Source organism: Pezoporus occidentalis, unplaced genomic scaffold (genome assembly GCF_034315485.1).
Source record: "Pezoporus occidentalis ecotype Australia unplaced genomic scaffold, CSIRO_AGI_Poc_V1 ctg149, whole genome shotgun sequence".
NCBI lineage: Eukaryota > Metazoa > Chordata > Aves > Psittaciformes > Psittacidae > Pezoporus > Pezoporus occidentalis.
Window position 1 is genome coordinate 1,860,184 of NW_026913305.1, and position 16,461 is coordinate 1,876,644.

Below are 16,461 nucleotides of genomic sequence, written 5' to 3' on the forward strand. Positions count from 1 at the left end.
TTTTAATGAAAAGAAGGCCTATTATGTTCCCATTGTAATTCAAAATGCCAACAATACAACTATTCAGGAGATACTTTTTCACATCACTGTTTTTTAACTACACAATGAAATTCTGATCAATAAGCACCCTGAAAGACAGGTATGATTGCATAATCAGAAACTAACAGAAAAAGTGAGTCATAAAGTATTCTCTAGTTAGTGAATTATGTGACAGCAGAGTATAAACCAACCAGTAACTTAAAAAGGAAAGAACCTTGAAAAAGCAAGCAATCAAACAAAAATATATTCTACTGTAATGTGTGGCTTTTTTTTTTCCCCTCCTTAATCTACTCCTTGACAAGAGGATATATTAAAATAGAATACGCTAAGTTTTGCCATGCCTCCAATTTTCATAGCACAGTTCCTCTAAGGAAAGAAAGTTTCACAAGTAACAGTAAAAGAATAGTAATTTCTAATAGAAAGTTTAAAATATACTGGTTACATAACCTGCCACTGGTTATTCATTTAACACAATAAAAATAACTAAAATCTCTTCTACATTAGCCAGAGCTATGAACTTACAAAACTGAACCAGGCTTTGGAAGCATGGCAGAAACAATGCATCTTTTCTTTTTTTGTTGACACAACATACTTCTTTGAAGTATGGCACCACTGCTTCCCCATTAGTAGGATTTACTGTCAACAACAGGTGAGTAAGTAGCAAGTGCCACACTTCAAAGACAGCCACAATCAAACCACCTGAACCACAACTTGACTTATTCTGCATTTAACTACCACAGGAAATGCACTGCCTCATTAACAAATGATTGGTTCTTATCAAATGTGATCCTACAGAACAGACTAATTCTTACTGTTTATATATATTTGCAATCAGCAGTTTCACTTGTAGAGAAACCTGATCTCAATTAAGCTTTAATCTTAAAATATGACCTGAGTGTCATTAATAGTCATGAAAAGTTATACGGCAAACAGGGGCACAAGTTTTCACCCCCATACTTTTAAATATCTAGTATAGAATATACTATTCCTTGTTCAGTATCTGAAGAGCACTGCTGCGGTTAATAAACCTTCTAAGAATTTAACTGATAAGGAAAACGCAGAAATGTAATGAACTCACTATTTGCAGGAACTTCCTGAAAAGACATCATGAACCAAGAAATTACTCAAGCTCTCCTCCCAAAGATCGCCTGTTAAGAGAATGCTTCTTTCGAATGTTGACTTTTGAGTCAAGTAATGAGCCAAAGAAAACCACATTATTCAGTTATATTAATCGTTATAAATCTAAACCCAGAGATCCACATGTCTTTGTAAATAAATTTCTATTCAGGAAAATAAAAAATGTCAAGAGCCAACGCTAATTAAAGCAGTGTGACTGAAAAAAAAATATATGTTAATTATCTATTAACAGATTAAAATAATGAATTCTGCAAATGCAGACTTTAAGGAGAATAGAATGAAGCATACTCCCATTAGTAAAATTGCCCTTTATTAACCCTGCTTGGAAGACTTTAACAGGAAATGTTCATTTGAAGTGAAACAGGAATTAGACTGCCAGCATAGAAGAGCAACGACAGCACAGGAATTTTGTTAACGAAGAAATACAGTAGCCAGAACTCAGTGACACACCACTAAGAACCTGTTTGCAATTACCAAGTGTAGCAGTAAGTTGACTAAGCGTTTTTCTGTCAACTATTTTTCTTCTTCTGAATTATATCAATGCGACTTGGATGATGAACAAAAATCTTCCAGTATCACAAGTGTCCAGGATACACTAACTGTATTAAAAAAAAAAAAAAAACCCAAAAGAATGAATTCAAGGAAATTGTGTAAAAAGCAAAGCAATAAATAACATAGTAGATATGCCCCTTATACCTCCGAAGTCTACAGAGTAGGAAACACTACAGTTTTGTCTTTCTACACCCCAAAAAAAATTGATATTCGTTACAGACTATAATAGGGTATTGCACAGGCACTACTCTTGCAGAAATTATTAGGAAACATGTCTGATTCACACTACCCTGAATCACACATCGTTTCTATTTATCACTTCATTTCCTTCAACAAGAACTGTAAAGTGTTATTAAAAGAGCAGCAGAAATATTGCTCAATTCTTTCATATGAAAGTGGAAGGAACAGGCAAGGGCACAAACCCTGCAGATATTCCTAACAGTAAATACTCCCGAATTCATGTAACTGCCTGCATTAATACTGTCCTAAATCTTAAACTGACAGTCACGAAAACACACAGAACCAATAACTATTCTAAATATACTCTTTATACATAAATGGGCCTAAAATGTCTGGGTGGTTTTGTTTTGTAAAGTGAGAAGAAAACAGTCTGAAGACCAACCAAAATATTTTTACATATGAGGGATAACATATAGTCCTAAGCGGAGATAAGCCAAGCAGGTGAAGAAGTTAGCTCCATCCTCAGAAAAAGCTACCAACAACTACTTCTTTCCAACCAGTGTAAACAAGCGGTTACCAAGCCTGAATTTATTTATTCTTTCAAATGTAATCCTATTCACCCTAAATCACTCAGTTAATCCCATTGACCTCATTTGACTTGCTAAAAATCACAAGCAGGATTTTGTCCTCAGTACTTTCACATACCCAGAATTTTGGTGGATACATCTTTTAGAGCACTTTGGGGTTATTCATCAATATTTTAACTAAGTCTTTATAGTGAGATGGGATATTATCAAATTTAGTAATTGCAAATAAATGTATTGAGAGCTCTATAATCACATTAGACTATCAGCTTCAAACTGTCAACAGAAGAAAAACTGACCTATAATCAAGATTATCTCACAAGCCAATGAATACATGTATGAGCTAATTAGCAACTAGCTACACTCCAGTTTTCCACTAGATCAAAGGCAATATATTTCTGAAGAAAGGGGTTGGACTGTTTCAACGAGAAATTTACATATGTTCACTAAATCAGAAATCTTGTTTCATTAACTGGTTTAATCCAAAATCACATTCATCCCCTCATCAAATTGAATTTCCTGAACTCTTCAGGAAGAGTTTACATTATTACCCATGTTCTACTGCCTATACTACACTTTCACTTTTATTAGTGAGATAGGCCATGTATACACAAAGGCAAAACTCATGTCGCTATACAGAGTTTAGGATTTGTACAAGGAAAAGGTTTAGCAAATCGAAAGTTGTATTTTCCTTTTAGGAGACCTGGGGATGAGAGGGTTTTTAAAGATGACAAAGCACATTTCTTCTTTTGGTCCACACAAAGGAAAAAAAATGTGTACGTACATATACATCCACATGTGTAATTTGTCTCTGACAGGAGGCTAGCTTGTTGCAGTCTTCTGGCAGTCAAGTTTATGTGACTGCTTTTTTTACTCTAGGCAAAAGCATGATTCCTAAGACACAGGAGTCTCAACTAAAACATGCGACGTGCTGGAAACAGCAGGGGGTTTTAGAATTTAGAAGATTAGCCCTAAAAATGACAAAATGGAGTTTACTAATCTTACTCCACCCTTGAAGCTATACAGGTATAAAGGATTTAGAAGAACAGTGTTATTCAACCTATTTTACAAAATATTCATTTCCCTCTAGAATTCTATGGTTTTCTTGTGAGACGATGCGGGATGTAGTGAGTAAAAGAGATGGCAGTTTACAGAAACTTTAACAATAACTTCAATTATTCAGATTCTCAGTCTTTCCTCCCAATATTCTTCTGGAAATATTCGTACAGTGGAAAAGCACTCTGGTGATAAAAAAATTCAACAGTTCCTTTCATTTAAAATGGATGATAATTTTTCAGACCCATTTTCCTTCTTGGGTTTGATAACACGGTATCTAGAATTAAACAGCTGGCTCCAGTTTGAGGTCCACCTCATAAAAACATTTCCAATTCCTTATGCCCACTGGCTGAAGGTCAGTAATTTTGAAAGGCAGTAAATGCACCCAACATCACTGTTCCCTCTAATGCTTGCTTAGTAGTATGGTCTTAAATTTTTTTAAATGTTTTTAAATCGGAAGACGGCACCCACCATAAGAGACCATATCATTAACTAATGATATCTTATATCCTGATTTAAATATTGTCCAACAGCTAATACTCCAAAGGAAACTGAAAAAAAAACACAGAAGATTCAGTCAGTTGTACCTCTATATGAAGTGCAGGTAGGAGTCATCAAAAGTGGGACACATTCTTTGCGTGTGTTCAGTGTAAGCAGAGGATTAGGGGGATGTGGTTTAATTAAGTTCATTAGTTTGAGAAGTATGAACAATAATTCAGCACATGAGTAAGAAACCCACTTTACTGAAGCCTTAATTCTTTGACCTCCTCCTGAAAAACCTCTCTTCCCCCCCCCCCCTTTTTTTTATTTAATATGTAAAGAATAGCCTAGAACCTACATTAGTAGTACTTAATCAGGTCTACACTTCTTTTACTAGAAAATAGGCTAGCATGACCCTATAAGACCATGGACTTGGCAGTGCTAGGTTAACAGTTGGATTCAATCTTCATATTTTCCAACTTAAAGAGTTCTATGATTCTATGAACATAGCAAGCAATGGCATTTCAGAATATTAGCTCTTCTCAAGAGATAGCTTGCAATGCAACAGAAAGTTATCAAATGTTAAGGATATACACTTCCCCACATCTGGAATTTAATCGATCTTCCTGAATTTCCAAAATGCACAAAATACTGCCTGCTTTGCACTACACAGAACTGGTAATCTGATAGTCTTCAGGTCTGGCTAGCTTGAAACAGGTTGCTTGCAAGAAGCAATGCCTGTACTAGAAACCTCACATCTAAACGGTAACTCTTCCACTCAAGCATTCAGCTAGTCTTAAATCAACAACTGAAAATCCTCTTACCCTACTCTTCACACAACTATCTGCACTACCCATTTGCTAAGCCTTTTCCTTTCCAGCTGTCTTGTCCTTACAGTGGCTTACAGCAGTTTCTAGCAACTCATGTTTTAAACAAAACCTGTTTAACACACTAACATGTTAAAATACATTTTTTTATTCTAAATTTAAAGATTTGAATAAAGACACTCTTTTTTCAACTACTGTTGTTCCACTTGCATAGTGGAAATGCATAACAGTAGTCACGGAACATAAATGGAACTCAAGTAGATCCTTTCCCTGCTTCATTACTGATTTTCTGAGAAGACCTGGGCAGTTTTCTGACTTACCTTCAGCTTCATTTTCCTCCTCTATAGAAAAGGAGGGTTACACTCAGAAAGATGCCGAGAGATAATTTCTTTAAAATAGACTGTGAGGCAAGCAAACACTATTGGCAGCACAGATGAGTGAACAGATCAACATCTTTATATTTAGAGTGCTGACGTTCTGGAAGATTTCTGTGAAGTATTTCCTTCATTTTGAGTTGACTGATGCCAGTGAGATGTAAGAAGTAATCACTACTTAATATGAGCCATATATACAATAAAACTATATGCTTTTAGTTTCTATACTTGGTTTTTAAGTCATCAGTGAGGCTTCTTTGCCGCAGTTTATTTATTTTCATTATATTTTATGTCAACAACATAACACTATTCATTTTACCCTTTTTTTTTTTCCTTTTCCTCTTTTTAAGATTAGGAAACACAATTTCTATCAGATATCTCTGTCTAGGTGTAGCACACGTGAACAGAGACTTTTAAAGACGTAGGATGAAAAGAAACAAATCCTATGATACAAATCAAAATTGAGCATTTCTCTCTGTTTCATTACCTAGTCTTTAAAATGTTTACATGCAGGCTGAAAATTGTAGATGCGACTGGGTAAGCAGCCTTGCAAAGACAGTATCCCACATCTGGGGACAACAACAGCTTTACAGCAATTCAAGACAGTCCCCAGGTTACCTTCCAAAGGATGCAGTTTCCAGGAATGCTGGCAGGATCAACACTTATCACCTCCACATATTGAAAGGTGTGGAAAACTCAGCTTATTCATGAATCTGATTTTTCCTCTCATTTTTCCTGAAAGAATTTCTTTACTTGCAACTCTGAGACATGTCAGTGACAGTCTATTGCAGCCAAGCACCCTAGCAAGCATATCATGAGGCATAACAAAATCTGAATGGGCTAAGCCAGAAGCAGTAACTGCTCCCTAGAGCATAAGCAGGTTCTGTCTACTTTCTCATGTCTGGAGTGACTGCCAACATTGCAAAGTCCTCCTGTATACTTAAGGGGTCACCTTAAAAAACACATTACTATTGATATCTTGATAGAAAGTAATCTTCCTTATAGCAACTGATAAGATTAATATTTTGAGCTGAGCCAGGAGAAATAAAAGAGGCACTAATGAACCTAATAAAGAGGTTCAGTCTAGAATGGTTGTTAATCTATATAACTAACTTCAGGGAAGAATCATTTGGTGTTGATAAAGCATTTCCTTAGTAAATTACTACTGGCTCCAGTGTAAGACATTTACAGTAAACACCAAAAGTCTGCAAGGCATCTGTTCTATTCACAGTGGAAGAAGGAACTTTGCTCCATTAATAACTTTAAAAACATGCAATAACTAATTCATGATGGCAGTTCAAATCCTATCAGCTGCCTTCATTATTTGACCAAGATGAGTTCAAAGATAGAGCAAAGTTTTAAAAAATGCTTGAAAGTTTAGAAGTACACTTTAAATTATAATAAAGAAGCTGTGTCGTTCTTCTTTCTACTAAATATGAAAAAGCTGTAGCTTTAAACCATGTGCAACAACATGATTTTAAGAATACATGCAAGATAAGAGTTAAAAATGTATATATAAAATCCTATATGATCTCAGATTCTGTTTTAGTGAAAATGTATGTTGTACAGAGAGGGCATGTGTAATATACGTGTATGTATATATAATAAAATACTTGCTGGAATTTTAACATTTGACTTCACTAGAGATTTAGTGGGACTTTGCCTAAGGCAAGTTTTTAATAGCAATAATAAAAAAATACTTAATGGTACTTAGGGTAAATAATGTGTGGTCACTATGTTTAAAAAAAGTAATACCAAACATCTGTGCTAGATTTCCACATGATAAAATCCCCATATTACCTACAGTTCTCCCAAAGTTATAGAGAAACAAATGTTTATTTAAAATTCTAGGAGAGACATGTGATAACCAATTTAAGAACTTTCAAGCAGGCATCTCATGTTTACATGATATTTAATTCTGAACATGAAGAATGCCATGGTATGACATTACGGCTTCAAGACAGGTTTTGAGCCATTAACAAACTTACAGGGAGACTACCCAACCCAAGAGTGCCCTTTTTCTCACATGTATTTGCAAAGACCACCCTTTTTCCCATGTGTATTTGCAAAGACCACTTTGTTCCATATAGAGCACATTATTTCCTTACCAAAGCAAATGTTGTATCATTTTGTCCCAGAAAACATCAGTAAAATTCAGTTATCTTTGAAAAACATTAGCAAAAATATTTGAGTTAAGTTAGTTGCAGAGAAAGGATTCAGACTAACTTAGTGATGGAAAACTGAGCACAAACTGGGCTGAAGTTCTCAGAAATCATGGAAAAGCATCAACATTCTCTCTTCAGTAGGCTGCATCTCCAACACTGAAGCAAAACCACATGCTTGCACTTTTTGCTATTCAGAGTTTTATTTGTTCTTTTTTGCTTTGTGAATCAGCAACTAAGGAAACTTTTGTTATAACTACTGCAAATCTGGCAATCTAGCTATTCTTGTGAAAGCTTATTGCCTAGATCTTAAATTCCTTAATACATGGAAAGAAATCTAATACCATTTTTTGCATAGCTTATTTCCCAACATTTTAATGAACCTTATCGACACTGACATTCTTTGCTATTCCTGTAAAAGAGCAAGACTCCTACTTCAGCTGAAGCGTCCTCTTCCTCTGGTATAATAAGCCTCAAATTTGCCATTCCTAAGACCTTCAAACACAAAACTTGGGTAAACCAATCATGACAAGTTTGCCTCTGTGAAACAAAGTTTAAAGATACAGAAGACCGTACCCTGCAGAAAGATACAGTCTTTGAAGGCCAGGCAGTTAACACACCAAAGTCAGTCCAATTCTGCTAAATATATGAAACCAAATTAAAAATATGGTGGTTTTATTTTCCAGAGTTATTCCTGTACCTCTGGTACACCAGTCATTTGTATGTCCCTTCCCTGTACCTTCCCTAAGAAATATAACCTAAGGCCTGGAGAAAGTCCAGGTCTTTGAAGGCAGCTATATTATGAAATTATGTTCCAGCTATTCACAGGGGGGACAGGGGAAGAAACCATCAATGGCTTGAGAAAGAGGAATTTTTACATGACTCTTGGATATTCAGCAAATTATTTTGAATCAGAACAGTAGGATAATGGTTTCTGGTAACATGCATACTTATATGAAATAGGCAGAAGATGATTATGAGAAGCATTTCATATTTGACAAAGGGGTAGAGACTGAAGGACAGTAACAAAAGTTAATTCTAACTATTTAAATAAACTTTGAAAAAACTAATAGACAAAAGCAGCTCTGGAACTGCAAAAAATGTATCCCTTACTATCCAATTCCTAGTATTACCAGCGCTTGCAGCAGGGCGGGGAGGCCAAGGAGATAGAATTGACAGCGACTGGAGACCTAAGAGTGTAGAAGAAAGTGCCCTTAATTCCCAGCATTTCCCAACCAGTTGCTTTAGTTTCTCGGAAAACATATTAGTTTAATTCTCTGCTTTGGTCAAAATTCCACCCACCAGTGATTACTAATACCAAAATTAATTTCTTCTGCTTCTCATCCATTAGCTTTCTATTCCAGTGCGCTGAGAGCTCTGAAAGACTGAATGAACAAGAGAGAAGACAGATTCCAGATTTGGCACTATTTTAAAGAACTAAGGAATTAAGGGCATAAGGGAGGAAGATACGGTTGCATTAGGGGAAAACATGTTCACAAGCTCAGCAAAATACGTAAGATTTGGCCTTTCTCCAGCTAGGATTTAAAAGCTAACAAGCTGGTACACAACCAGGTTTCAAGAACTGCAAAACTTCAGATTGAAAGCATCTTTAAACTAAATACTAACAACATAGCTTACAAGATGTCATTCTATGTAGGCTTTTTAATGTAGCGTTGAGGCTGTAGAAAATCAGTAGCCTTCAGTTATTTTTTCCACATTCAACCTCATTTCCACCATTTTCAGCTTTTTTCCATAGACAGCATTCTTTCCAATGGAGACTACAGCAGAATCTATCATTTCAATGGTAAACTGACACACTAGAAAACTCAGTTCCTGAATAACTTCACTTGCTGCTATAAAGAAGTTTATCTTCCTCAACTTGTTTCAAGTGCAGTGGCAGAAAGTCAAACAGCAAAACTAACAAAAAAACAGACGCAAGTGTTCAGGATTTGAAACATGTTTATGCATGACAATATACCAGTTTCTCAGAAATATACTCAACACATCAGCTCTATACTCCAACCTGCAAAATACAGAAAGCAGAATATTTTAGATAAAGTTCTAAAATGACAAATATTTTGTTAAAGATATAGAAACATTTAACACAGTTTGAGTGAATAAGAAATAATTCATGAATGCAATTAATTAAAAATGTATCCAAGTTCCAGTTTACTTTTAAAGCATTTTCAGGGAAGAAAAAAAAAAATCCAGGCATTCTGCGATGTCATTTACACAGTTTGAATGAAAACTTAAAGACACTAGCTAAAAAAAAGAAATTCTCAATCCACCAAGGAGACTAGTGCAGAAGATTCAACACAGGAACTCCTGTTCATGCTGGAAAACTGTGTTGTTCAGAATGAAGACTACATGTAGTGACAGCAATTCAAACGACTACTGCAGAATATTAAGGGCTTATCAAGCTACTCATGGAGATGAAAAATTGATCCATTTGGACTTTTCACAAATAGATAAAACTGTACAGAATAACTGATAGCATGCAGGCAACTTCCCTTAACAAGACAGCAAAAGACAAAATTTGAACCTCAGATCATTTTCCAAGAATCCACTTGGAACAATCGAATCCAGATTACTGGAAAAACAAGCAGGAATCTTGCTTTTCCAGGCATCTACTAAAAATTCACTTTCCGAAGCGGTCGTACACCGTACAGGTCATACGTCCAAGCTCCCTATAAAAAACTTCAAATGTGCAGGAAAATAATCAAAATCCATAAATACCATGTGCAACAGGAAGAGAGCTGGAGACAGGCTTCACCCAAAGCCTTGAATTCTTAAAATAGAGAGGAAATTGCTAAACAAAATCTCCAAATCAGCAGACAGTTCCTGTCAATCTGACATGGTCAGATTTCAGATAGTTAAAAGTGAATTTTTAACCCTTGACCAGTTACCAAGGCATATCAGCAAGTCGCAAGCAGTAAACCCCATTCTATACTTGCAGTACCTTCAGACAAAAGACAACCTCTATGTCCTCATGTAAACTGAGGGAGAAAATTTATTTCCTGGCCCCTTAGGGTAACCCAGGGGGAACTCTAAAACATAAAACTAATTCAGTATAAATACAGGAGAAACATGCACTGTCTGTAAGTAGCAATATGATCTCCTTTCAGCATTTCTTGGACTAATCAATACTTTGGGTGTCCAGGGACTTGTCTTGGATGCTAACATTTTATCTACTTTTCAAGCTCTCTTTAGTTCTATTTCTTTCATTACTCTTGACTAATGTGCTAATTAGAACCCTTCTTCAAATTTTCATTGTAAATTTATGCATGTCCAATACATAGTTATACTGGGATTCAGAAATAAGTGATACTGGTGCAACAGGTGAAATGCAAACAATCACATAACAAAGCAAATAACTAGCAAAACATTCATCCTTGAAACAGACTGCACATACTACTCTGAGAACAGCAGCTCTAAATCCAGAAACTTGTCTGCTAAGTTACAGAACTTCTCCCTCTATCCTCCCTCATCGCAAACACAGTATCATTAATTCCTTCTGCAACTACTTTCAGGATCCACTGACTTTCAGGCTTCGTTAACAGGTGGCATCACTTTCTAATTAAAATTCTGCCTGTGAAAAGATTCAGGATCCAGCTCTTCACAGGAAAACTTTAAAAGCAGTGATAAACTAAATACAAGAGAATTTGTTCATAGCAAAGAAAATATTTTGACAATACTCTGTGGATCTAACTAGCTGTTCTTAATGTCTAGCATTCCTATGTTTAGAGTTATACAGAAACAAGTAAAGGCTTTCTATGCTCTTGTACTAACTGTACTCATGCTTTGATCTGTCAGGCAAATTGGTGTTTTTACTAGACTGAAAGTTCCATCAGACCACACTGTTGCTGAGTTTCTAAGAAACAGACCCATCTATCTTGACTTCCTTTCAAGTAGCATGCACATGATCTCCCTGCAATTTTTACCCTCCTTAGCAGAAGCAACCAAGGTCTTTCTGAAGAAGATTCACACTGTCTTGTTTGTCTGACAACAGTCACATGACAATGCTGACGGCTGCTGGGATGTAGAGGGGCAGAGAGGCTTGACAACAGGCCAGATTCTTTCAGTTACGTTAATTCAATCATCCCAGATCCAGTCCCAAAAATGCATTCACAATTGATGCAGGCAGCTGGTGCAGGTGAGTTTGGGATTAAATTCAGGACCTCTCAAAGAAGAGCACAGCCATCACCCCAGTGTTTTCATGAGGCAACACTATGTGGTATACTTACCTAAGAAGTTGCGGTACCACCAACACCTTAGAAATACATATAGGCAGAAGCCTTTTTATATGGAAAGTAAAGCACTTTAAAAAGACTCAAACACAAGTGGTATAAGATCACATAGTAGCATGCACTCATGACTATTTAGTTTATAGAAGGTGACACTTGCCTCTTCAGTAGTTCTGTTCTTCATTTGCCAAGCACTGATTTGAAAAAATATAAATAATACAGAAACTAACAAAGTAACATTGTCAGATATAAGCCCCAATCACAATTACTTCTCTTCCATAATTTCTTATACTTGCTTTCATGTCATACAGTCTTGTTGCGTATTTAGAATTTTACGAAAAAGAGAGCAGAAACAGAAAAAACACTTAGACACTCTAACATATACTTCAAAAACTGCAGCAAGTACTTTGACAATATCTTTTAAACAAATAAATTACTTTTTCCTTACCTCTCTAAGATGCATGTTTTCTTTTTCCTTCTGATCTAAAATAACTTCTAAATGATTAACCTGAGATTCAGCCTCTGCCATCCTTCGAGTTCTCTCATTGTCGTCTTCCATTCCTTTAGACGGCAAACCTTTACTTTGCAGCATTTCCAGAAGCTTCTTTATTGACTCATCTCTGGCATTTAGTGTTTGCTTTTGTGTTTCAATCCTAAGCTCCATTTCTTCTAGTGTTTTCCTCAACAGGAATAGCTCTTTAGCTTGTCTATCATGTTCTGCTTGAAGTCTTCGAAAATTCTCCTCTGTGAGTTCAATGGTAAAATGCTCAGCTCCCCGGTTTCCACTTTCCTGCTGGAGAAGATGGTTAAGGTCTCTCTGGGTTCTAAGCTCATCTTGAAGTGCCTGGATTGTCATTTGCAGATGCTGCAATTAAGAAAAGAAAGGGGAAAAAAATCAGTTTAGGATCTCAATGTAGGAGTAATCTTTGACTAAACGTGTATGCTGTTGCAAAAATTCATTAGAATCAATTACAAAAGTGTATCAAATGACCTCATAAAATAGCAAATGCATGTGACTATTTATAATGATATTTTTCAAGTGCTTCTAGAAAAAACAAAACACACACACACAAAATAATGGCAGCTACAGATAAAATAAATAGCAAATAAAGGCAAACCAACAAACCCAAACACTAGGCTGTGACAGATCCGTATGTCGGTATGTACCTGAAAAGCTAAAAGACTCAGTATTCTATGTCTTCTGAACTACTTCATAGACTTAAACGTAATTCAGCCCTTCAAGGTGCTCAACAGTACTGTTGTTCATGAAGTCAATCAAAGCACTCACTATAATTAAAGGGGCTTTGGGGAGGAGCTCAGTTGGGGCTGGTTGGTTTTGGCTTTTAGTTTTAGCAACTAAAGCTATGAACATGTTTAGTAAACAGGATTACTGTATCGCCAACAAGCAAACAAAAAAATACATTAAGCAATACTGATTTTTGAAAAATAAAGTGACTGCAAATAGTCAACAAACCTTTGTTCTCCTGGCATCCAAAAACTGAACAGCATGGTGAATGAAAAATGAAGCAAAAATCAACAGAAATAAAGGTCAGAAGCAAGCAAAGGAGATTCAACAGAAAGAACTGAATTCAACAAAACATACCTTCAACGGAAAAAAAAATAAAAATATTGAGTTATACACAAAGGCACCAACAACTTCACAATACTAAAACAGATAAATCTAAGCTATACACAGACTTTACTCAATAAATGTGACAAAGAAAAACATCTGAAATAATCAATCCCACAGTGAATCAGAATTTGTTTTATCTTGCTGTTCTTTATACTTGATGGCTTTCCAAAACACAATTATCTTGTCCTAAGAGGTTTGTACCACACCTAAGTAAAGGGGTCTTATTCTGTTCAGAGGTTAATTCTTGCACTCTTTGTTCAACATAAATCAAAATCAAAAGAATTTTACCCATGTTAAGATTGGAACATAATTATCCTAAATTACTGTAGCTTATGATGTTCAATTCCAATTATTTTCTTATCTGACAATTAATTTTTCTTTTTTTCCTCTCTCTATTCACTGCCTACACAGGATACTACATTTATAGAAAAATGAATTCCTGGATAGTCACACACTCTGTACCAGAAGACATATAATTGCAGGAAGCAGGGCACTTAAGTGCATGGCACCATACTTTTTCGATTTAATGGATATTGTGCAACTCTACAGTCTAAAAACAAAAAGGGGGGAGGGAAATAAAAGGGGGGGGCCTAAACAACAGAACACCATTTCACTTCATACTACATTCATGTTTAGCTCAATTACATCTAAAGTTGTCTGCCTGTAACAATAATATAAACTAAATGAAAAATGCAAAACCTTAAGAAAATAACCCTTAGAAATCACGTCTTTTAACAGTTTTTCAAATGGAAAAAATATTGCTAGTGGTGGAATTCTGTACAGATACACTTTAAATCTGTTCTGACACTAAGTAGCAGTGTTTTAATAAATGTCCAGATCTTATTTCTCTTATTATTTGCATATTATTAGACACACAGTCACTTAAGACTATACAAACGTCAGCTACTCTTTCACAGCTGTGCTTTTATTTAATAGTAAACATTTTCTTAATCTCATCTTTTTAATTATTCATATTAATTTAAAATTATATTAATATTAGTAAGAATTATATTAACTTATTCATATTCATTAACATTAAAGGTCCCAATAAACTTGTAACTACTCTAGACGTAGCAACTTTGCAACTTTAAATCTACTAATATGAGTGTTTATGACTGACAGTTTTAGCACAGAAATTCAGTGCATAAATCCAAATCAAATTTTCAAATAATACAGAACTTGTATTAAATTATTATCATGAACAAGTGAATTAACAAAGACATCAGAAGACAATGATAAAGCGAGATAGATGCTGCAAAGTAAACAAAATCAAACCCATTTTCTTTGTAAATGCTTTTTCATTATATGAAGTCATAGGGACATTGTAGATTATCTTAACGAGCCCACACAGTAGCTTTGCAGTGATTCCAAACCAAATGACATATTGCATTAGAGAATACAAACTTACTGCATTCTCTACTCTTTTATAGTTTTTTAACACTGGAATTGGAGAATAGATGCTTGAAATTACCAAATTAAAAATAATTCAGATTTTACTAAATAAATTGCAAGTTTCATTTATACAAAAAAAATACTCATTTTCTTCACAAGCATTAAAGCATAAATATGGATGAAATCCTTGTTTAATTGTACTAAAAAGAAAAGGAAAAAGAAAACCAGAAACAACTTTCACTTTTATATAAAATTCTTCAATGTATGACTATTGAGGTGGAAAAGGGAAGAGAGCAGGTAGGGAGCAGGTAAAAGAAAGTAACATTTCTCTTTTGAGGAAAGAATAAATACCCGGGGGAAAAAAAAAAAAACAAAAACAGAAAACACAGTAAATAATGCCAGACACCTCAAAGAATACATTAGAATGTCTCCATTCTCATCTTTAAGAACATTTTAGCTTAGCTGACCGTGTTGCAAGGTACTTTGAAATTACACTCAATAGTTTGTTTCAGTAGCATGGCTGGTAACGGCTGGGTTTGGTTTTCTGGTTTTGGGTTGTTTTTTCTTTGGCATTTTAAAAGTCACAATACAAGTTTCTATCTTGAAGCTCAAGGAATAGGTATTTTCTGTTCATGTTTTGTTGTTATTACTGGTTGGAGGCAGGGGGTAGCGAGGTGGGACTTAAATCCCAGCTTCTGACAGAAATAAAGCCTGCCTGAGACTCACAGCTGCCATTTACAAAAAGACATTTTTTTTTCCAAAGGCTTCAAAAGAAACTGAGTGTTGCAAATGTGTCAAAAACTTAAAAGACCACAATCAAATGAAACATAAAAATTATATTAAATTTTTCATCCATTCTTATAAGTCAAGGGAACAGCTTCATTTTTTATAATTTAGGACTTGGAAACATGTATCTGACCTATCTGGTGCATCCTTACTTTCTGGTTGATGAAAAACTGGGCATGACCTGACAATGTGCACTCACAGCCCAGAAAGCAAACCATACCCTGGAGTACTGTGTCTAGCAACCTATATAATCACATTTGTCACTAAGCACAACAGTAGCTGGGGCTGCTTCTCAGTAACTATGTTAAAACTAACAGCCTCAACTGTGGCAGACTTTGATACAAGAGAATCCATTTTTGTACACCTCCAAGACTTAGAACATTCTTAGAACATGACCAACCAATTTAGACGTATTCTGGCACAGATTTTTGCATCTGCAGCTAGCTAAGAAAAAGCAAGAACAAATGTTGTGAGGGTGGAAAAGAAATTGTATAATTAATTTCAGTGTGGGAGGAACGTAGGAGTGCTGTGAATATCTGTCATGTTGCTGTCATTACACAGACACAGAACTTGATGGGATTTAAAAAAAAAAAAAAGTGCAAGATCTACCGTATTTTTCATAATTTCTATTAAAAACAGACCAGCGACCTAAAATATTTCCATGCCAATTTCTTGGTAATAGATAAATAGTTCTCTCAGAACTTTTTCATTCTTTCACTACAGCCTGATTCCAAGAGGCAATCCACGGAACTGCACAGGAAATTCCATTATACTTTCTCTGAATTAAACATATTACAGACTTGACTGGGAAAGCCAACCTGAAGGATTTGAAGACAGTGGTTTTATGCTATTACCAAGTGATGAATTTTGAAATATACATCCATCCACATGCAATTCACTAGTAGTTCTGTAACACAATGTTAATCTAACAAGCTAATTCCTCAGGCAGGAATCACTCAAATTTGGGCACCAGGGCCGCTGAAGGATTCCGAATATGTTCTTTGATGTTTCTGCT

The 16,461-nt window shown here is 35.4% G+C and overlaps 1 protein-coding gene across 16 annotated transcripts in view; it reads right to left on the reverse strand.

The window, feature by feature from the left end:
• The window catches only part of ERC2 (ELKS/RAB6-interacting/CAST family member 2), a 495,639-nt gene that overhangs the window by 416,000 nt on the left and 63,178 nt on the right, over positions 1-16,461 (reverse strand). For 12 of the 16 annotated variants that reach the window (XR_009963214.1, XR_009963213.1, XR_009963212.1 and 9 more), the window contains exons 3-4: positions 13,110-13,133; positions 12,084-12,500 (exon numbers count right to left, since the gene is read on the reverse strand). Coding sequence is in view for 3 of the 16 variants with exons in the window: in XM_062610712.1 (XP_062466696.1) it covers positions 12,084-12,500; positions 13,110-13,133 (441 nt within the window). In the remaining 13 variants the exon portion in view is untranslated. The remainder of the gene's footprint in view (positions 1-12,083; positions 12,501-13,109; positions 13,134-16,461) is intronic. The other 4 variants (XR_009963211.1, XR_009963210.1, XR_009963207.1 and 1 more) reach the window with 1 other exon arrangement.